Consider the following 24,046-nt stretch of genomic DNA (forward strand, 5'->3'; position numbering starts at 1 on the left):
AAGCCTTGGACAAAGCAACATCGCAAAAAATATATAAAAAGGTTTTTTCTTTCACATTTAACACTATTCTATTTCATTCGAACTCCAAAATTCGTTTAGCGATAATTCGGTATTATACCTTTCAGTCCACATTTTAATGTGAATAGGTTTGTTCGTCAAGCAAAAAATTTGTACGAATTTGTACGAATTATCACGATTTTTGCCCAAATCGCGTTCGTGCAGACCAAAAAATTATCCAACACTCAAAAATTGTGAGAGCAAAGTGACAGTTCTCTTGGAGAGAAGTTGCAAATTCTTGCTGGAAAAAATTTTGCCAGCAAGAATTTGCAAACACGAAAAACATGTGGTTGTGGCGCATGGTTGCATTTTTGTCTACAATAATTTGAATAAATTAGTTCGTTAAATTTAAAAATTTATAAACACGAGCGATTTTTTTATGAAAAAAGGAAGTAAATAATTGTTGATATAATTAATTTAGTTAATTCCAATGATTTGAACTTAATTCGGCTGAAAAAAATGGTATTCGCAATCGGAATGCAATTGCAACCAGAGTCGATTTAAGAAACCCGACAGCTAGTACGATGAAGAATTTGAAATGTATGTTAAAGAAAGTCAGAACAACAAGAAATATACATGTATATCCTGTTTTTGACCATCCGAAAGAATTTTAAAAATTCTATAAAAATTGTTTATGTTTGAAATGCAACCGTGGACGCCAGCTGGCAGGGAAACTTGCAAATTCCTGCAAATTTGCGTTCGTGCAGAAATTTGCAAGTTTCTCAACATGAGAGAATTTGAGAGAATTTTTTCTTACTCTCTGATATTTTGAGTGTTGGATAATTCTTGCTGGATTTTCGACGAACAAACCTAATGTTGTACTTAATAAGCACACCATCTAAATATATTTTAAATTTGTAGCTTAAAATATTAAAATATGGAAACAAATTCTGACTCAAGCTCGTCTTCTTCTGAAACTGAAATGGGTTACAAAACTGCATACTCCATTTTTTTGTTTATTTTTTAATTCGGATCAAAAAGTTTATATTTTGATGAATAGTTTTTCAGTTTTATAAATTTTTCTTTTTCTTTGGAACGTCAACTTACATGGTTTTTGTTATAGAATTAAATATATTTTTATAAAAAACTTAAATTAAGTAAGGAAAGAAAAAATTGCAAAACTTGTCGATACATTTTACAACTATTTTTTGTGAACATAACTACATAACTACATGCATACGTAATACGTTAAATTTGTTTTAAACTAATGAATTGTTATATTGATAATACCAGGGACCGCACATAACGATTATTTTTGAAATTTCAACTCAAAAAATCACACTGAAAGAGAAATGCTACGCGCATAAGGAGTAAACCCAGTGTTGCCATCTTTTGATTTTCAAAAAGCACCAAAAACTTGGAAAAAAAGCGTTTTACCACACTAAAAGCACCACATTTTTTTGAATCAAATTTTTTATCAATTATGGTTGTATTTTAGTCCATTTAAATTTGTAGATTCTTGTAAATTCAGTGCTGCCACAGCCTTAAATATTTCAAATTATTTCAGGTTTTAACTATCTCGAAGTAATTTTAGTTCAGAAAAAAAGCACTAAAAAAGGCACTAGGCACTAAATAATTTTTTTTGGCGTTTTTATTTTCAAAAAGCACTAAATCTAGTGCTTAAAGCACTAAGTTGGCAACTATGAGTAAACCAACATATTTCTTATTACTCGGAATACCTTGATCTGTGGCCTGTCTATGGCTCGCTTAAGTGATGATACACCACAAAGGCCAGCGTTTTTATTAGGTAAAATGCATTCAAGCGCGGCCGTACTTCGCTTGTCGATGCACAAGTAGGTGGTGCAATATCGGTTTGTACGGTGTTGTAGTTTCATTCGCGTACCTGATAATTATTTGGCCTGTTCGATAACCTGATAATTATTACAAATGAAGGGGTTAGAATCATAACCCATATTTGTATAGTTAAATATAGTCTTTATTTGGTGACATAGAGTAAACATTCTTTGAATTAGTTAATTAACCTGCATTCATTTAATTATCTAAAAATAATTCAGATCTACTTTCAGATCCTTTTGATTCTAACCCCTTAAAATTATCAGTAACTGGCGTTTGCGTATGCATAAAGCTTGCAATCTAGCGAAAATTGTGCGGACAAAGTGAAATTTGTGTTTGAGGGGATTTGGCTTGTGCATTCTTTGATGGAAAAATGTTCGCCACCAGCAATTTGTCAGCAAGCTGGCTGGAATTTACGCAAATCACAAAATTGAATTTTATGAATGTTTGATGGGCTGGAAGTTAAAAAGGATAAAATTAGACTTAACTTGTAAGAAGTAAGTAATTATTCCTTTTGTCCAGTGCCAGACAACCAGTAGCCTCACGAGCCTATGTGTACTATGTATGTGTGTGTGTATTTGCCTGGCACTGCTCTAGTCAATAAACTGTGTCAGGATAACACTTTATGATCAGTTTTTTAAGGTTTGCAATTTTACACTTTTGAATGTAACAAAATTCTATGTCTATAGGTGGCCTCAGGCATAACGATACTACCGGTGCGATACGATATCGTATTCGATGCGATAACGGTAAAAAGCACAAGGCCCTCACACAGGTGCGATACGGTACACTGCGGTGCTTCATCTTTCTTATGGCAATCTTTATATTCCCAATACTTCAAATCATCTTCAAAATTCAAATTACAACGAAACTTCACCAAATTGGCCGCTTACATCAAATCATTTGCCGAATTCACTGTATTCGAAAAATCAGAGGCAGTAACGAAGCCAATGAAAAAAGTGTGGGTTTATTGGTAAAATATGCATATGTGAATTTTTTGCATATAGGTGGTTAAAAAAATATACATTCAAATGAACTAAAATTAGACGAAGTTTTTTTTTTATATATTTCTCCCATTTATTACACATGAAGTTGAATATTCATTTTTTTTTTCTATGCAATATTGATTGTAATGTAATCATAGGTGTCTTTTTTTAATGGAATAATCGTAATTAGTATTGACAAATACTTTTAAACACATAAAAATATTGTTTTGCGTTTTGATTTGATATTATTTGAATAACTATTGATTAAGTGAACATTGAGAGTTGATATTTCGAATATGTATGCAGTAAAGTGATATATGTATTTATATATTGGTGTAGTCTGATATAATGGATTTCTATTTATTAAAATATGCAAATGTAGCTATTGATTTCGTTGCTGTATGTAGCACAGTATGATTGGAGTCTATTGGAAATATCGAGCGATAAAAATGTATGGTTTCAAACTCGCCAAACTTTCGTTTTTTTTTTGTGCTCTACAACATATTTCACAATGCTGTGTGCACAGTGTCAATAACAGTGACGGTATTAGACCCTGCCTTTTTTTTACATATATTTTACTTGGTTCTTAAAAATGTTGTAATCTTATTTCCTCTAAATTTTGAGAAAATACATAACACATAAACACTTTATGCCTAGTTCAGCATAACATTTTTTACCTTTTGCTTGTTAGTTCGGGAGCTTCATTTCGCAAGTTATTTAATGACAAAATACATGTAGTTGATTGGAACGCCGATATCACTATTGGTAAATCGCAAGTTTTGAAATGACACAAAAATACCCCTAAACCCCGAAACACGTGAACTTAATATAGGGTCGAAGATAACGGATCTACTATATACCGTTTTTAATTTTTATGGAAACAAATTTAATAAAAGAAAATTTAACTGAAAAGAATTAAAGCCTGCTCTTTTGCAAAAAATTAAAGCTACTAATGATGAAAATAGATGGATAAATAATCAAGTTGTGAATCTTCAAATGAAAATGTGGAATAATTTTTTGTATGAAATAGGGGCAGGAAATAATGTTACTTATACGCCATATCGTACATGGCTGAACTTGTGCAAAAAATCTTGAGGAAAATGGCCTGATTGGGAAATTCACCTGTTTTGGGGGTTTTTGGTGTCATTTTAGCGGCCCTACAGTGTTGTTCAAGCAGTTTATTGAAGTGACATACTGTTCACATAGTACCTGGGATTTTCTATTTAACAGGCCTCTAACTGAGACACTATCAAACTAATTTTCGTCCATTTTTAAGGTGTATTTATAACCGGTATCTCAGGATTCAACATAACCAGAGCCCGAATCACGGCTTCTAAATTGAATGAAACTCATTTTGAGATTCTTTTATTTCATTTGATTCTAGCAGCGAATTTCATGACAGCAATTTAAGTGAAAAATCGTTTTAATTTTATGAATTTTATATGGAAATTGACAGAAAATAAAAAATCATTTTCCATTTAAATTGCTCGTGAAACCGGATGTAAAGGAGTAATCATTCGATCACGTATATCATGATTCGGGCCGTGATCGACTTGAAAAAATCCGGTCAGTGAACAACGTCCTGTTCCAACAACCCAAAGAAACCTTTTAATCACTTCAAAAGCCCCTTAATCAATCACCTGATTTGGCTCCGTGCGAATTCTTACTGTTCCTACGTCTGCGATGTTGATGAAATTTAGTTTTTGAATTTATGGGGTCACCTGGACAGGTATATGCTTAAGTTATACCTGGTAGGTGGCGCCGATGTTAAAATATTTGAAAATTTGGTATTTGTAGTTCGATTTGACTTATTTCTTAAACGTACACTAAAGTAAACAACAATTGTATAAAAATTGATCCGATAGGTGGCGCTGGAATCGATATATTATATAAACAGATGTGGATATTAGCCAAGTTCATACATGTACAGGAATATTGATTTTTACACAAAAATTTGGCAAGTTTCTGGCAAATGAGCGTAAGTACGAAATTCGTCACAAAAAAAAGGGAAACTGCCCAGAAGAACGGGAACGCAAAAAACCCATTTTCGTGCCGAAACTAAATGTAAAAGGATTAAATTAGTTGCACAAATGATACAGAAAAATATGTGATAAATGCGTATTTTTAATTTTTCTTCTTCTGGCAATTTAACAAGCTTGCCCGCAAAAAAGTCCGAGCGATCTCAGGCTGATTTGAGACACCAATTACTCTCTCAAACAGCCCGACAGCCGGCAAAAGAAACAGCCGGCGACGTGGAAAAAAAAACCAGACCCAATGAATAATTTGTCAATGTCGCGTAATCTTCGAACTGAGGAATTCTTACATACATATGTTTACTAATCGGATTATTTTTCTAGCCTGAGTACTATTCTCTGATCGACGCTTACGTCCAACACATTTGCTTCATATGTTGTAGAGCGCAAAATCGGTGATTTGTTATCGTTATGTGGTTATTATGTATTGTAATGCAAGTTTATTACTCAAATGTTACAAATAAATTATTTGGCAATAAAGAAGATGTTTTTAATAGTTTGGTTCTATATTTTGATGCTGTTTATAACTAAACATATTCATACATATAATTTTGCATATTTTTATGTGAGAATGAAATTAAATTTTAAAATTAAAGAGTACGCAAAGAATATGTATTTTAAAAAATAACATAAACACAAAATTAAAAGTGTAAGTTGTATTAATTGTTTGTTGCGTTGCTGCCAGTTGTGCTGGACAATTGCCCAGGTACGGAGAATTGTGGTCTGAATGAAGCGAAATTTCCTGCTGGGCCACCAGCGAAAGCGGGCAAGGTGGTGCCTTGGAAACCGGCTGGAAACTGCGCCATTAGTTGGGCTGTAAGGAAAACGAAATATTTAAGTTAAACAATAAAATAAACAAAACACACAACACAAAATTACATACCCGCATTAGATGTATTGCCCGCTGTGGCAGCCAAGCGCGAGAGTATCGAGCGCTCAGACATCTGCAGGCGTTGCGCCACGGGTGGTATGCGCGCCAATGTGGCAGGTAAACGCGAAACATCGCTCTTCATATCGGACAGCAGCTCCTCCAACTGATTGAGCACTTTGTGCAGCACAGCGTTGGCTGGCTTATTGCCGGCCAGCGATTCCTTGCTCAAGTGCTGATGCGACTCGGCGAGACATTCGACTTCAGCGAAGCGTGCATTTAGCGACATTGCCGGATGATTTGGATCTTGTGTCAAATTAAGGAATGCCGCGCGTCGCAATTGCTCCTCAATAACCAATGCCTGCTCGAGCAGTTTAAAGCGACGCGCCAAAAATTTATTCTTTATCTCCAAGAAGTTTCCTTTACCAACATCCATTTTGAAAGGTTCATTGATGATAGCAAAGCGTATGTCGTTTTGTATGTCTTGCCAGCGGCCGTAACCATGTGTGACAATGCCCGCCAGCAGCCAATAGTCGTGGCGCCGATGCCAAATTTCATACTCACGCCCTGGCACGGCGGCCTTCTCCTCGTTCAGCCAGAGAGTGTGTAACTCGGTGAAGCCACCATCGGCGATGTTGAACATAAATTTGCGTTTTAACACTTCGAGACTCTCTTCGATCTTCGGTTTTTGTTCCTTACCATTAGCGGCAGTGGTGCCAAGCGAGCCACTCGATGTGTTGGCCGATGTGGTGGGTTTCTCCAATTCACCATCTTCTTTGACGATCATCACGTCGTCATCGTCGTCGTCGATAATTGTCGTGGTTGGCTCTTCTTTAGGCTTCTGTTCTGGCTTACTTTCGTCCTTTACGGCATTGGTTGCATCTTTCTTGGAGTCTTTAGCGTCTTTAGATGAGCCACCGTCGCCGTCGTCTTCATTCTTTAATTCACTGCCGCCACCTTCGGTGGTCTCCATTTTGACATCTTTTCCAAGCTCGCCTTCAGTTTTATCTTTTTCTTCGCTCTTCTCGCTTTTCGCATCACCGCTCGATGATGAGACCTCAACCTTCTGTTCATCCTTTATCTCACTACTCAATTCAGATTTCTGCTCGTTAGCATCGCCACTTAAAGCATTGCCGGACTCGTTTTCTTTTTTAATATCATCATTCGCCGTCTTGTCTTCGCCCTTTTCCGATGCTGGTGCGGGGCTTGGCGCAGCACTCGTAGCCGGTGTGGCGCTAGTGCTCGTCGTAGCGCTCTTGTCTTCAGTTAGCTTTGCACCTTCAGCCTCTCCACCCGCTGCAACTGGCTGACCATCAATCAGCTTCGGCAGGCCACCGATTTGACCGCGCACAGGCTCACACGGCTTCAGTATTAGCTCGGGCATGCTATAGTAGCCGTTGATGTGTTCAAACTCCTGCACCTTCTTGCGTATCAACGACATGACGCCAATGCGTGTCAACACATGTTGACGTGATAAACCTTCACGCGGCACGCCATCAGCAAACGCCTCAGCGTTATCTGCGCCCGGCTCGCATAGATGACGCATAAAGAGCGACACATAAGCCTTGAAGTTGCGCTCGGATTTTCCGCGCAAATCTCGCACCAGCCACTGTGAGTTGAAGGCATCCTGTGGCGGCATGCCGAAGCGCATGATTGCGTTTAAGAAACTCTTGCGTTGACGCGCATTGAAACCCAGCACTTCAATGTTGCCGCCGACACGTGCCAACAAGGGCGGCAATGGACGGTCGTCGCGGCGTTCCACACGACGCTTGGCTTTGCGGCCGTCTACAGCGCCATTCTGCTCATCGAAATCGTCATCGCCGCCATCCTCTTCTGAGCCGGCCGAATAATCGGAATTGTATTCGGAAGTATTATCTTGCCAATTGCCATCGTCGCGTGTTGTATCCGCTGGCACAACGCCACCATCGGTATAGTTGACCTGCTTGCGCACACGCTTACCTTTGCCGAGTGTGCGGCTGACATCTTCCTGATGCTGCTCGTAGTGGTGGCGCAACAGCTTTACCCAATATGCCGGATCAGAGTTTTCGGCTTCCTGTTTAATGATTTCCGTCTCCTCTTCCTCATCCTCTTCTTTGGTGGCATACGAGGCCACCTTAAATGAGGACAAATACTCATTAGCCCACGACTCCTTCTCTTCAATACCACGATTCGAGCGATCAAGCAACTCAGCCACAGCCCTGTCATCGTAATGAATTGCCTCTTCCTTATCGCCATCTTCTTTGAACAGCTCCTCCGTACCGAAACGTAGAATATCATCCAATTCTTGCTTAGTGAAGTTCGCGCCTTTACCGCCCATGCCAGGTCGCACCACCAAGTGGGTCAACATCATCTTACGCTTGGCCACCTGTGTAACACGCTCCTCCACTGAGTTACGCGTCACAAACCGATATATCATAACTTTGTTCGCCTGGCCAATACGATGAGCGCGTGAAAATGCCTGAATGTCGTTGTGTGGATTCCAATCTGAGTCATAGATGATGACCGTGTCAGCTGTAGCCAAGTTAATACCCAAACCACCGGCGCGTGTACTGAGCAAGAAAACGAATTGTTGTGCGCCGGGCGCATTGAAACGATCGATAGCCTCCTGACGCAAGCTGCCTGTAATACCACCATCAATGCGCTCATACTTGTAACCCTCGCCTTCGAGAAAATCTTCGAGTATGTCTAACATCTTGGTCATCTGCGAAAAGATTAGCACGCGATGTCCTTGCTCTTTCAGCTGCTTCAGCATCTTACAGAGTAAAACCAACTTGCCCGCGGCCTTGGTTAGCGCATTTATCTCGTACATGCCACCCAAAGTGGTGGGCGCCTCCTCAGCGGCCGAGGGGAATAAGTAGGGATGGTTGCAGCATTTCTTCAGATCCATCATGACGTTGATCAGCGAGCAGGAGTTGCCACCGCTCTTCGAGTTTAGTGCCTCGTAGTTTTTGGTTAAAATGAATTTGTAGAACTTCTTCTGCATAGCCGAAAGTTCCACACGTACAATGAATTCCGATTTCGAGGGCATATTCTTTAGCACATCGGCTTTGAGACGACGCAGCATGTGTGGTCCGAGCATTTCGTGCAAACGCTTAACCTGTTCCTCTTTCGACACATCGGCAAATTCATTCTGGAAAGCATTCAAGTCGCTAAATTTGTCTCGACTAAGGAAGTTCAGCAGATGGAACAATTCCTCCAAATTATTTTGCAATGGTGTACCGGTCAGCAGCATTCTGTAAGCGATGTTGTAGCTATTCAATATGCGGAAGAATTTGCTTTGATTACTCTTTAAGCGATGCGCCTCATCCACGACCAGCACCGCCCAGTCAATGGAGCCCAAGCAAGCCGCGTCCATGGAAATAAGTTCGTAGCTGGTCAGCAGTACGTTAAATTTGAATTGCGTGGTGCGCAGGCGCGAAGCTTTGCCGCCACGTATGGCGCCCTCTTCGAAGGATAACTCATTTTCGCGTATAACTGCACGCGAATCCTTGTCGCCCACATACGTTATACAATAAAAATCTGGTGCCCACAACTCGAATTCACGCTCCCAATTAATGATGGTGGAGAGTGGTACAGCAACCAGGAAGGGACCTTTGCAGTGACCCTCTTTATACAGCGAATATAAGAAAGTGACCGTTTGTATGGTCTTTCCAAGACCCATCTCATCGGCCAATATGGTATCGATGCCTTGACCCCAAGAGTAACGCAACCAGTTGATGCCTTCGATCTGGTATGGATGCAGCTGCATCCCAGTTTCATCCAAGAATTGTGGTTGGCCTTCGTATTTTTTCTTCAAGTCGGTAGTTGGTTTATCTGGTGGTGGCGTATAGCGTCGCTGACCGCGATCTTCATCCTCAATTTCCTTTACCTTTGATCTGCGCCCCTTTTTACCCTTTTTGCCGACGCGGGATGTTGTCGACTCTGAAGTGCAGGCCGCACGTAAGTCCTGATAGTAATCAATGGCTTGCTTCAGCCCAGGTATATCATCGGTTTCATCCTCCCACGTCGACTTGTCGTAAGGCAAATCGCGCCACTTCACCAAATACATCGTGGTGCCATCGCGGGCTGTGCGGTGATTAATAACGCGCTGCACAATCAGCCACTCTGGCTTTACACCATTGCGGTAGAAGCGGTCTTCCAGGTCCTTCTTGTACTCTTCATTCTCATCCTCGACCTGTATGCCGCCCTTGGCCTTGTGACGCTGAATACGTTGATAACGCGAATCTGCCTCGTCCAGTGACTCTTCGAACTTTGGCGGCTCCTCCATATCGTATTTACGTTGGAATGAACGTATCATAAGCGGGTGGTGCACATCCATTTGCACTTCGGATACCCATTCGCAATGCCAATAGGACATGTTGTGCCATTTTACAAAGTATTCGCGCATGCGCGCCTTCGGCTTTTTCGAAGTTGAAGGCTCATTCGATTCAACCCAACGCCATGTGATAATTTTCTCAGCCTTGCCCGAGAGTGGCGGACAACTGCAACGTGGACATTTCCAATCGCCATCTGGTATGGTGTCTAAGGGTGGATTGAGACAGAAAGTGTGGTAGGCTGAGGGACACGAATCACAGCACAGCAGTTCGCCGCCATCCTTGCATACGCGACAAAATTCCTGATGCTCATCGTCGTCTTCCTCTTCGGCAGCGCCACCATCAGCCTCACAATGCGGGCACGACCATTTACCCTCGGGTGCTTCATCCAATTCGGGTTCCAAGCAAACCAAATGATAAGCGCGCGGACATGTATCGCAAAGTATAATTTCGCCACCCTGCTGGCAAACTTCACAGTAATCTTGGTGTTCGTGCTCACCCTCCTCGCCATCAGGAAAACGGCTGGTGGTCTTTAGCTTCTTCTTCTTCTTAAACTTATTACCTATCTTTGTTTTGGCTTTCTTGCGCACAACTGGTGCAGCGTCCTCGGTTGTTGCTTCTACTTTATCGGCAGGTGCAGCAGATTCTCTCTCATCGGCGCTATCATCGGATTTTTGTAGCATTTTCTCGAATTCCAAATCAGAATCACGCTCTGAAGCGCCGCTAGCATCCTGATCTTCATCGGAACTACCACGTTTACGTTTGCCAAACTTAATTTTCAATGTTGGTACTTTGCCGGAACGTCGACCTTTTTTGCTGCTCGAACGACCGCCACGCTTGCGGCGCGAACGTGAAGTTTCCTTTTCCTCCTCCTCGTCTTCCTCCTCTTCTTCTTCCTCATAAATATCATCAGGCTAATTAGAGGTAAAAGGATACACATACATATATACATACATACACATATATTTTTGAATATTAAAAATATTGGCATTTACTATTATTCACTTAAACTAGGGAAATGAAATGAGCCAAACTGTTTGCCCTCATTTTTGTAAATTTATTCTAAATAACGGTTTCAAAAGATGAAAATTTTCCTTTCTAAATTTTGCTGTGGCAATTGATTCTGAAGACTGAAACTAAGCGGCATAGGTACCACTTAATCGAAACGAAAATCTCTTCGTTTCGAGGTTGGGACATGAGTTTTTTGAGGTTAGGTAAAACTAATTGATTATGCCGTTATCATTTCTAATTGGCCGGTTACCAAGGCAAAACACATATACGGTGTTTTGAACAAAAAATGTTGATAAAAAATTAATGTGTTTCACCGTGAACGATTGGAATTGAACTTTCGCTAACAATAAAAATAAAAAAACAATTAAATTTTAACAATTTTGGTTACGGTAAAATAAATTCTGAGAGGAAAACTTTTGTCGCGGTTAAGAAATCCGTTATTAGTAAGTTGCCCAACTCGACATCTGACCTTTAGTTATACACAGAGAAACCCTTGCGCACTTTCCAATACTGCATTTTGACATTTTCAAATTCCAAATTAAATACTGCTTAATCGTTTATCTACATATCGCACACCGAAAAACTATTTCTTAGCACATGATAATGATCACATGGGCAAGGGCGACTTTACCTTAGGTTTAGCAAATTATAACAAAAAATTGCTCCAGATTTTGCTGAAAGCAGTGTACGAAAATAAACTATATTGTACGTTACTATTTCGTTTCGTTTATTACTTTAACAGTTTGGTACAATACGAAAACAAAACGGCTGAGTTCACTTTGACGATAGTACACTACAGTAGTTAGTAGTTACATACGAAACACCAAACGAAATGAATCGTCCAGAAAAAAATATATGTATGTATGTACATATATGCAATAACTAAATACAAAACGAATGGCTGCAATGAATAAAAAAAATAAAAATGTTTTTTAATCGAATTGGATATGAAAATTTACAGAAAAAAATATTTTACACGTAATTGAAACGTTTGCATACATATAAAACGTACCATATGGTACAATTGTCACAAACGAAATGCAAACGTTTCTCGTTGGGGAAAATGACAGTGAATCTTACAATTTGTTTCTGACTATGTACAAAACTGTACAAAACCACAAATGATATGATGATCGATGAGCAAATGGGAATTGTTTTGTACAGTTTATTTTCGTACCCTGGTTGAAAGGTGAATAAAAAAGGTTAATCAAAAACGCCAAATTTTCGAGTTGTGACTCTTTTTTTTTAAAGACGGTGTGCGATATGTGCATACATTTGCACGTACATATGTATGTACATATATTATTTCACTTACCTTCTCATTGCGTGATGACCGCGATGAACGTGGCTCCTCAGCCTCCTCGCCACCTGTACTGCGCCCCTGCTCCGATTGCAAATTCGGATTTACTTCGCAAAATTCACGCCACTTGGCGGCAACTAACATCATTAGCTTGGGCGCTGGTATTTTGGGGTTTTCCTTTTGTAATATAGGACGAACATGTTGTGTAAATGATTTGTACGATATTAAATTTTGCATATCTGTTTCGGTGTAATCAATTTCAACATCGGTGACATTGAAGGCAGAACAAACGTCTTCGACAGATGGCATGCCTTTGAATTGAAGAAAACAATAAAAACAAAGAGTCCTTAGTAAATTTGATTTAGAACTAAATAATTGGTGTAATCGATGGTACTGAACGCTATTTATGGGCGCTGAAAAAGTGATGCTTAACTGGTCAAATGTTTTTTTTTTGATCACAGGACAAATGGTCACGACAAACAACTAATTTTTAGCAAAAACAAAACCGACTTAAAAATATATATATATATGTATATTCCATGATCCAATGATCGGATCTAAACCAGATAACCAGATTAGTATTGGACCACCTCTGAGACACTACCTTTCCAATGCAAGAATTATCGAAATCGGTTGACGTGGTCCAAAGTTACGCGGTAACATACACAAAAAAAAATAAATAAAAATAAAATCCGACGAACTGATAACCTCCTCCTTTTTTGGAAGTCGGTGAAAAAACACAGGCAAACTGATCACAGGACATTTGAAAAATGATAACAGGATAATTAGATCATACGGAAAATACATAATAATAAATTGTCGGAATTTCAGTATATTAAGTATATAGAACTACCATAAAACACTATGAGCGAAGATAATTCAAAATATCGGCCCCTTCATCCCACGCCGACACCACTGCGTAGATGCGAGCATTATAATCACAATATTTCTTACAATTTCGAGTTGCAACGAGACGATCAGTATTGAAGTGCTTCCAACTCATCTCCGACGATGCTTGCTCAAATTTTAAAGCATTAAGCACATTTCTCCAACTGCTCGTGCCGCCTACCTTTGAAAGGCATTATGCCAACCTTCCGTTATATCATTGGTCCTCGGCTCATTACATTATAGGGGCGCTATAATGATACACAACACGTCCACACTCGTAAACTTATTTTTGAGTCGTAGATTACGGATCCGTATATCGTTTTTCTAGATCTGGTAATTTTCCGAAGATATTTTCATTTTAAGTTTTGAATTGCGAATGTAAAAAAAAAAAGTTTCAACATGAAAATGTTACTCATACGCCTATTACGAGTATGTAAGACTACGGCCATGTATGATATGTATGGCGTATGAGTATGAGTGACCACGTATTTCATAGCTCAAAGAAGTACAGAAACTGAAAACCAAAAATAGTATGAAAGTAATGAGAAAATGGTAAAAGCAGAATATGCCAAACCGTTTACAGTCTACCAATTCAACAAATAAATTTTATTAATTAAAAATCTATATTATTTATTCTAGGACAAGGCGCTTATTCCTAGCGAACTACTACATAATTATACAGAGACAATTCATGTATCAAATTAAAGTGCTCGATCTGAAACTTTGCACGAACATTTCAGATTTAAAAATCATTGGAAATATTTGCATGGAAAATTTTTTAAAGTCTTCCATTGAACACAGCATTGCCACGTTCATTTCAACAGGCAGCATTTTTGGCACTTTCATTCACAGAGGTTCTTTTGGCACAATTCATCCTGTTTTGTGGCAAAACCATAAAATATAGAAATTTAAAATTAATCATTAAATAAAAGTGCAAGTTTCTGCAATATCCCGAGGATTTTTGATTTCTTTTTTTTTGACGGTGTCATACATTTTAATCCACTTAAAAAATTTTCGAACACACTTTATATGGGAAAAAATACATAAAAAAGCGAAACTTGGATTCTTCCTAAAAATTCTGAAATAAAAAGTTTGAAATGCCGGTTTGTGTACATAGATACATATATTGTGTTTATTAAATTATATAATATCAATCCAAAAACAAGTAAGAAAGTCAAAGTTCGGGCGCAATTATTAAGTTTGAAGTTTCAAACGTTTCTGAAATTTGCCGTTATATGAAACGCGGCCGTAATTTTAGTCCGATTTCTATAATTTTCAACATTTTGCTTCTATGTGGCAAGCACAATAACCATACCGCACAATGGCACAAATTGGTAGAACGATTACGGAGATACATACATATATGTTGTCATAAGTGGGCGGTCCACGCCCATTTTCCAAAATTTTATTTTAAACGTATTCTTGGTAAAGAATTGTTGCAAGCATCAATTTTGTATAAATTAGCTTTAATATTTACTCATTTATCGACGATTTCGTATTTCTCTAAATTACCGTTATATGAGATGTGGGCATGGTTATTGACCGGTTTTAAAAATTTTCGGCCATTTGGCCACAAGTGGGCGTGGCTACGCTCATTTTCCAAGAATTTATAACATTCCTATTTTTCGTCTAAAACTTATTGTAAATATATATTTTGAGTGAATAGTCTTCAGTAGTTACTAAAATATCGCAGTATTCGTATTTCTGAAAATTATCGTTATATGGGAGGTAGGCGTGGTTATTGTCCGGTTTTGCCAATTTTCAATACCATCCTACGCCCGAAAGAAGTGCACGTACCAGGTTTCGTTCATGAGCACAGGCGGACGGACAGACGACACAGTCACCGCTAAATCGATTTCTCTTTTAATTCTGATCATTTATGTATACATTTTCCTATATCTATCTCGATTTGTTTTGTCTGTTACAAACAAGCGTTATGTGAACAAAGTTATAATACTCTTATGCACAAGTGCGCTCGGGTATGATAATCAATGGAAAGAATAGGCGAAACTGGTAAAAATGCCTCATTGCCATTATTTCGCATATAGGTACATACATACGTATGTAAAAATGTCAGAATAGTTACATTTCGGTGTATTTCCCGTCCGTAATTGGAATTCTGTGTAATTTTACTATGAATTTATGTATACATATATCTAAGGAAGGAACCCTTCATAAAAGCGATTTACTGTAATAATTTCATTAATTAAGTGTATTTTAAAAATATTATTTCTAAAAATATATTACGTTTAAAACGCCTTAAAAGAAATTTAATTTGGTGGCACTTTCATCTTGTTTTCGGCACTATTTTTGTAGACCATTAGGTACATTTTGAAATTCCATCCCTGATATGGAGTGAAAAGGGACTCCCACGTTAACACCTCGAATGGGTGTTTTCGGAGCGCTTCGAATATGAATTGCGAAGGGAGTCAAAGTCAGTGAATTAAAAAAGAAATGTTGAATCGAGAAGAAACTGATCGTTGTGAAAAGGGACACCGCATAAAAAGCTGTTGACCTTATGCCAGTTGCAAATGCATTTAAAGGTAAACAATAATCCATTAAAAATACTCTAATATAGTAAAACTACGTTTTTAGTTTTTCTCTCTGACGTCTGAGAATAAAAAAATTATTCAAAAGATTTGGTGCATTGTAGAATAAACATATGGCTATCAATTAAAAGGAAAAATTTTGTAGAATAGAAAACAAATTTATGTTTTGGGTGCACCAGGACGAATAAGTATTGAAAATGTCCTTTTAAAACTTTATCCTTGAATATCCTTGGAAATTTCCAATATTTATTTTTGAAAAAATATATATCAAAGACTAATAAGTTAACTACCCCCATCCTCGATTTTCGCCCTTCTAACTTAATTATTTTTAGATGCAGACCCCTATTATGAGTCGCATTCGATTTTCGACTGTGGTCGAAAGTGCTGATTGAACGAATTTTCATTTGGTATTATGGCGCTCATTCGATGAACAATATCGCTATTGTGAATTTCGCTCGTTTAGGTTGTTCACAATAGTATATTTTTCATCGCTGAGAAGCTTTGTTTACGAATCGAGCAAACTAAATAGTGTGCTAATATGTATGTACATATGTAAATTTGTGCAAAACAACATGAAATAAAAAAGAAAGCGAGTATATAAAAACATGGTAAAAAAAAATTTAATTAGTACTACGGAGTTCTGGTTGAACGATTCGTCAGAGGATGAGAGCTTAGAAAACTGGCCGAAAGCAAAAAACGTTTAAGAGATTTAAGTGCAGTCTTTCGAATATATTTTGACATACAATATATTTAAATTAATAAAAAAATGTTTAAAATTAGTGTCTAGCCGCCAAAAAGTAAGAAGGCACATGCAAAATCATACATTTTTCTCAGGCAGGAGTTTATATAAAGGGAAAAAAAGGTTTTTAATTAAATTTTATTTATTTTTTGTGTATATAAATAGCAATTTTTGGGTTTAAGTATCAGTTTTCTGGTATCCTTTACAACGATACCAATTTTTTAAAAATCGGTTTATATTTTTTTGTTTAAAATGTTTTTTTTTTTATAAAAAAGGTATTTTTTTCATTTTAAGTGTTTTTCTCAAATTTTTGTATACGAAGAATACAAATATGTTTGTATAACAGAACAAAGGGGGATTAATCGCCTTTACAGCGATACTAAATTTTTGATTTCGGTTATTAATTTTGTTACAATATTTTTTTGTTTATAAAATAATATAATAGTTTAAAAAACTAAAACCTCGCTATTATAATTTCCATTCGTACTGTCAAGTATGTAACTTGAGAATAGAAATCGCTGCATCTTTTAGGCGCATCAATGTTACATAGTTACATCCCGAGCTAATAAAAGGGAGGTAAAAAGGTATTTTTTCCTTTTAAGTGTTTTTCTCAAATTTTTGTATACGAAGTATAGGTTTGATTGCGTTTACAACGATATCAATTTTTTAAAAATAGGTTAGTAATTTTTTTGTTTAAAATATTTTTTTTTATAAAAAAAAGTATTTCTTCCTTTTAAATGTTTTTGTCTCAAATTTTTACGTATGAAGTATACAAATACGCATAGCAAAAGAAATAAAAGGACATTTTCAACACTTATTCGTTCTGGTGTGCCAAAATTTAAAATTTTTTTCAATTCTAAAGAATTTTTCCTTTTGATACCCATATTGTTGCACTACAATGCACCAAGTGTTTAAATAATTTTTATATTCAATCATATCCTAGAAATTTCAAAGTCTTGTTTTAAAAATTTTTGGTATTAATATTAAGAACATTTTGAGAATTGTAAAGCCTCCTTTTCGGTCTATTACCGGACTCGGCTGGTATGTTGGGAACAATACTTTTGAAAAATTTTTTTTTTTTATTTTCAAGTTTACATATAAGACTTGCTTGAAATCCTGGAAAACTTAAAAAAAATCATTGCCGACGAACTGTTTTAAATAAATGTGAAAATAATTCAAATTTCCATGCGAATTAGAAAAGGTCGAGAACTCTCCCCAGAGATGTAAGTTTAATCAAAACCACTTGAAAGCTTGAACAATTTCGTGCCCAGAAAATAAGGACGTACGATAGTTAATAAGGAAATGGTTAATATGTTGCTCGGATAGGAAAATGTTCCCTATGGCATCGATACTGTCGTTTCTGAATATACACAGGAGCAAGTAAGATTCGCCACAGAATTTTTAAAACTCTCTAACACCTTTTCATTTTTCTTGATTGAGTAGCCATTTGTAATGAAATTTGTCAGCTGGAGAAGTGAAGTAATTGAAAGTCATAATTTATGTGTTGATCTACGAGTACCTTTCTTAACTGAGATGGCTAACCTTTTGAAATTTTTCGAAACAGGTAGTACCAAGGCATATCAAATAGGTATTAGAGCAAAAACAACATTTATGTGTATTTTGTTGTTGCTTGTCTAATCGAAAGTGTTAAAAACTGTTCTGATTTTGAGTAAAAAGTAAATTTGGGGGGAAAAATTGGGGCGACTTTCTTTCTTACGTTGCTTTTCAATCGCTTGTTTTGTACGGGAAAAGGTTCCACATGCAAAAATATTTTGAAAATTTATATTTTTTGCCAGAAGAAATTAAAAATATTTGACAATAATTAAAAAAAATCAAATTAGCTGCTCTACTGAATACTACCTGTTCAATGTACTTGGGGTAGTACAAAACATTGCAAAGAAGCACATTTGACTGTACTTCCCAAGTACGAAGTGCAACGGCTCAAAAAGAAGTACTGTACTTCTTGCGGATGAACCAAAATGGTAGCCTTTATATTTAACTTTAATTTGTTTGAGTGGTGTATAGTGCTCCTGACGCACTGCTGCACTTACCGTCACCTTGTGTTTTCATACGTGGGGAAGCCTTAAACAACCGGATGCTGGTATGCCAATGAGTGGGGCGCGGCGAAAATTGCTGGCGGCAGAGATTTAAGCACTTGTGTCTCTTCAATGCTTCAGGATAGTACGCCACCATTATCTTTTTGAAGAGATTCTATAATGTTGAGTTCACTGAGACTGAATGCTGGTTTGATTCCATCGCTGAGACCAGACTCACACATTGTCACTCTGGGTCATGATCTGAGGTATTTTTCGAAGTTAATGGAGATAACCTTCCCTTTTCTGTAGGGGAATATGCTTCGGTCTTCCAGGCTGAGGTAATTGCAATACTCAAAGCCATGGACTACGTGGTGGAACATAGGTGAACAGAAACACCAGAAACACCAACAACGAAAATGAGAGCTTTGAACAGCCCTCTATTTAAGTATTTCTAAACTAGTTCGGCAATGCACGTCTCGACTAAAATATGATGGTGAACATAACGAGGTTGTTTTACTCTGGGTGCCAGGTTACTCAGGAGTACCTGATTATGAGACATCTGATCTCATTTGGCCAGAGTTGGCTCAGACCAGGCACTCCTCGGTCCGCAACCAGTTTTAGCACTCCCACCTTCGGCAATCGAAGCCACCATCAGAAACTGGGTGAATACTTCGCTCAGCAAAGACTGAGAGGCATCGAGGGGATGCAGGTGGGCAAAACTCATGTTGCCTTCAATCTCACAAGGTCTATCTAATTTTTTGCTCTCACTGAGCAGACGACACTGCAGACAACTTACTGGACTGCTGGCTGGTCACTTCACGTCGCACAAACACCTGACTGTGATAGGCGTGGAACACTTTTTGTGCTTCTTGCTTGCTTGGTTATTTGTCATCGATTTTTTTTAACTCGTTCTTTTCTCTATTGTCAGTTTCTGAACTAAAAGTTTGGCGTAAAAAGCTTAGCCGTTTTGATGTTTTAAGTTTTGTGTTTTAAAAAGGTGATAAATATTTTGGTGATATATGTGATAAATAATGTAAATAACGCTAGCGCTCGCAGTGCTCTTAAAAAATATTGCTTNGTAAAAATGTGATAAATATTTTGCCTCACTTTAAAACTCGGAGCGATAAAAATAAAAATGATGCCATTAATACAAATAAACTATTTTACATATACTCCACGTGCAGAGTCATGAGTGAGCGGAACATTGATGGCTTTATGGTGAAGATAATGTAAATAACGCTAGTGCCCGCAGTGCTCTTAAAAAATATAACTCCTCCGAGCGAGGGAGTATTTTGATGTATTTACGAGCTCAATTTTTTAAACCCTACAAGTGTGTAATTACATTATTTTTATTTTTATAAATAGAACACAAGAAAATATTTTACTTTTATTTTGGTCACTCTGAGTTTAGTTTTTGAATTCACCCGCGATGCAAGTTTACATTGTTAGATCTAATTTTCACATATCATGTATCAGCAGGGGGTCCACCGAAACCAGTAAATTTTTGAAAGGGGTCTACGAGAAAAAAGTTTGGGAACCTCTGGCTTAGATGGTAGTCAGTGTTGCGCTCATCCCGAAGGCCGGAGAATGCTCCCATGTTTCGCCTCGGGATTTTAGGCCTATCAGACTCTTCGTTTTCGCTAAAAAAAACACGTCAACTTAAGCCAGACGCGAAAATATTTGATTTTTGTATTTTTCTTTTCAGCTGACGGGTCACTTGGCCGCCTAAAAGCCACATCAAAAAATTCTTTAACAAAAATATAATGCTTCGGACAGTATATTAGGTTACGTTACGTAAATTAGGTCCAGACTAACTGAACCTTTCAAGTTTGTTACTTTTGTTTACGACTAATAATCCGATTTCATGGCATAAGTCTACTTTAAACTTTTGGAAAAAGGTATTTGTTTGATTTCAAACCCAAATGGTTTTATGAAGGCAGATGGTATTGAAACTGTTTGTAACCATCGCACTGAACAACCAAAAAGAAACTGTATATGTACATTACAGCGTACCAGAAAAAAACATCGAATGTAAAGAATTTGGCGGCCGCTGTGGTGTAGGGTTAGCAGTACTGCTCCGAGGGGCCTGGGTTCAAGCCCGGTCCAACCCAACATCAAAAAAAAAAAAAACAAAAAACAAAAAAAAAAATTATTTCCAACAGTGGTCACAACGCTCCTCCGCAAACCTCCGAGTGTATTTCTGCCATGAAAAACAGCTTCTCATAAAAATACAACCACCGCTCGGAGTCGGCGTAAAACTCTAGGTCCCTCTCCTTTGTGTGACAACATCTGTATTAAAATTTTACTGAAACAAGTGCTTGAAGATAATTAGTTTTATTTTCTCAATTTAAAATAAAACAAACTGGACTTAGCAACTTTTCACTTTAAGCTAGCGAGACGTACTTTGTTCTCTCTCATTTTGTTGTTTGTATTAGTGTACTCAAGGATTAATTTGAATTACTAACTAATGCAGTTAAAATCGACTTAAAAAGATGAATGCTCTGAGGCATCCTTGTGCATTTGAAGGTCTAACTTGCAAGCATCTAGCATCAAAACACTAAGTAGACTTACCCGATGAAGTAGATTCCTTCTCTTTTGTTGTAGCCTTCTCAGCCTCCTTGCGCTTGCGGCCACGCTTCGTTGTACTACCATAGTCGACATCTTCGTCATGTTGCATAAAATCACTATCATCGTCGCTATCATTCTTCCTACGCTTCTTCTTCTTGCGACCTTTCTCTTCACCCTTTTTGGTTTTACGTTTCTTCCCCTTCTTCTTTTTGCGACTATCATCGGGATCATAATCATCGTCTTCATCATTCTGTAAATGAAAACGAAGAGAAGAGTATGTATTTTAGTTTTAAAACAATTTGTTAAAATATTTGCTGTTTGTTTTTTTTTGTTTTTTTTTTTATAAAAAAATGTATTTATTACTCACGTTCGGTTTCAATGGTGCATCGGAATCATTTGATAATTCAGCTACTTGTGCAGACTCATCGAGTGCTTCTTCTTCTTCTATAGAATATATAGATGTAGTAAAAAAACGTTAAAAATCAATAAAAATTACGGATAAGCGTTGGGAGATAAAATCAAATTAGAAGTTTTGTGGTCTCGTGCTTGGCGATGTCTATGTATATTATTCTCTTGCATGTGGCGGCGTTTTAATTTCGGTTTCATTTTGTGCAACTATCTGCAGTTCTCACAAGAAACGTTTTTGATTATTTCGGTTGCTTGAGAAAGAACTATGCTGTTGCTGTAAATTTTCTTGAAGAAATAAATATATGCACATTGTTTTTTTGGGAGCTGCATACTGATTTAAGAAATTGTGATAAAATAAAATTTCTTTTCCATTGCTTGCGAGTCATTTTATATATGTAAACTTTTCTTCATTTTTCTTGAGAGCTGCAGAAAGCCCTTGTAATTAAAAAATAAAAAATGTGGACAGCTGAAATATGTCAGAGCTTAAATCGACGCCTCCAAACCACACTACGCTAAGTCTGACTACGTCCAAGTTGACTTAGCATGGTATGGTTTAGGGGCGTCGAATTACTTCCAAAGTGTTCGAATAAAAACGTTGTGATTTTTCGTAGATGCTTACCTTAACTAGCCAAACTTGGGCTTGTTCGAGTTGCAATCACAACCGCAGTGTTGCGCCTGTTATTAAAGTATCACGTTCTGCGTGAATTTCTAGCAATGTATTATTAGTTAGTTGCAACAATGTTGCCATTTTTCGTCAGTACGGCAGTAATTGCGATTTTATTACGTGCCTCGGACAGGCCCCTTCTTATGCCGGTTTTCACTAGGAAGTGTACCACAAATTTCATTTTTCGTCACTGAAAAGTCTAGTAGAAACTCGGCAAAAGTCAGTGGAAACTCGTTGATGGAAGATACAATCTACTGAAGTACGTGTATAATTTCCGTGTGTTTGACAATAAAACAAAACGATTTTTTTTTTTCAAATTATATTTATATTTTTTGTAATTTTTTCTTAAATGTTTGTGTTGTTTGTTTTGTTTTGTTTTTTTTTCGTCAGTTTCCTTTGCATTTCCATTTTACATACTAAGAATATAACAATATCTTTTTTTTCAATTGATTTTTTGCTGGTTTTGTCAGCAGTTCTGCACTTAATATTTTATGTATAGTATATGTGTATGTATATATTTATATAATATGTATGTATATATTTAATGTTTATGCAATAAATTTCCATAATCATGATCTCGTCATACAGAATCATAATTGCAATCAGCGTCGTCATTGTCATTATCATTTATATATTGAATTTTTCTTTTAGTTATCCAAAATTACGTGTTTGTAGGTACTACTATACTAAATAATAATAACTATATGTAATTTATCAAGTGTGTTGTTGTTTTTGTTTTCAGTGTTAGTTTTTTGCTTAATGTGCACAAAAAGAATCAAGTTCTGCTATTACCATTACCATTTCCGTTTTTTTTTTTAGATTTTTGCTGTTTTCTTTTGTTATAAATTTTTGAAGTGAATTCGAAAATGTTCAGGTGAAAACATAAAATATGTTTATATTTCATTTTAGGTATTTTTATTTTATAAATTAATTTCAGTTTGTTTTAAAATGTAAGCACGCTAAATCTCGATTAGTATAAAAACAAAAGTTATATACAAATATTTGATTTGCTGAAACAGTTTTGAGAAATTTTCAAATTTTTTAAAACAGTTATTAATAACTGCTACCTGTACCTGTTAATATGTATAAACAAAAAATATGAAACTTAACTTTAATAAGTGCGCACACATTTTTTTCGTCGTGTAGTCACGTCAACATTAAAAACAAACAAAAACGTATTTTAAATATTGGATTTTTGATGCTTAACGCTTAATGCATACTTCAATCTTTTTGCCTTATTTCTGTAATATTTTCTACTTTTTATTTATATAAAATTTTGTAACTTCTTAATATACAATATATTCATAGTAAGTTTTGTATAACAAAATAAAAATGTATAGCAAAAATTAGTTCGAATGAGTTTTTAGTTATCAAAAAAACAAAACTCATAACAGATAAACATTCGCAGCTAGGAAGATTTAAATACATGCATACATACATTTTTATTACTATACCTATAACTGTTGTTTTTGCATGGATCAGAACATTACGAGCCCTAATCGCCAAAAAAATGTAAGCGACATTTTTTCAACATTTAAATTTTTGGGCCAGATGCTCTAGAAACATTTCTGCATTAAAAAAAAATTTTTTAAAGAATTTCGCTCATATCTTTTTGGCGGTTAGGGCTCGATTAATATGCCGCGTAGCTGCCAAGTCTGAAATTAACCATGTATTTTCTCGATATTTTTCAATTTGATTTATGTAGCTCTGGCACATTTTTAATGTTTGCAACGCATTATGAACAAAAAAAAAAATAAAAATAAAAATATTTACATAAATTGGGCTTAAAAAAAAAATTATGGTAGAAAGGTGTTATCTAAGAAATTCAACGC

General features: G+C 36.7%; 1 protein-coding gene across 1 annotated transcript; it reads right to left on the reverse strand.

The window, feature by feature from the left end:
* Positions 1-3,316: 3,316 nt before the first annotated feature.
* Positions 3,317-22,395, reverse strand: Mi-2 (chromodomain-helicase-DNA-binding protein Mi-2 homolog). The gene is made up of 6 exons (XM_017616660.1): positions 22,335-22,395; positions 21,510-21,586; positions 21,146-21,392; positions 12,378-12,673; positions 5,754-10,965; positions 3,317-5,684 (listed from the first exon to the last, which is right to left on the reverse strand). The coding sequence occupies exons 1-6, from the start codon at positions 22,393-22,395 to the stop codon at positions 5,530-5,532; spliced, it is 6,048 nt and encodes a 2,015-aa protein (XP_017472149.1). The 3' UTR covers positions 3,317-5,529.
* Between the last annotated feature and the right edge of the window lie 1,651 nt (positions 22,396-24,046).

Source organism: Rhagoletis zephyria, unplaced genomic scaffold, assembly GCF_001687245.7.
Source record: "Rhagoletis zephyria isolate East Lansing unplaced genomic scaffold, Rhagoletis_zephyria_1.1 Rzeph_scaffold_01242, whole genome shotgun sequence".
Lineage (NCBI taxonomy): Eukaryota > Metazoa > Arthropoda > Insecta > Diptera > Tephritidae > Rhagoletis > Rhagoletis zephyria.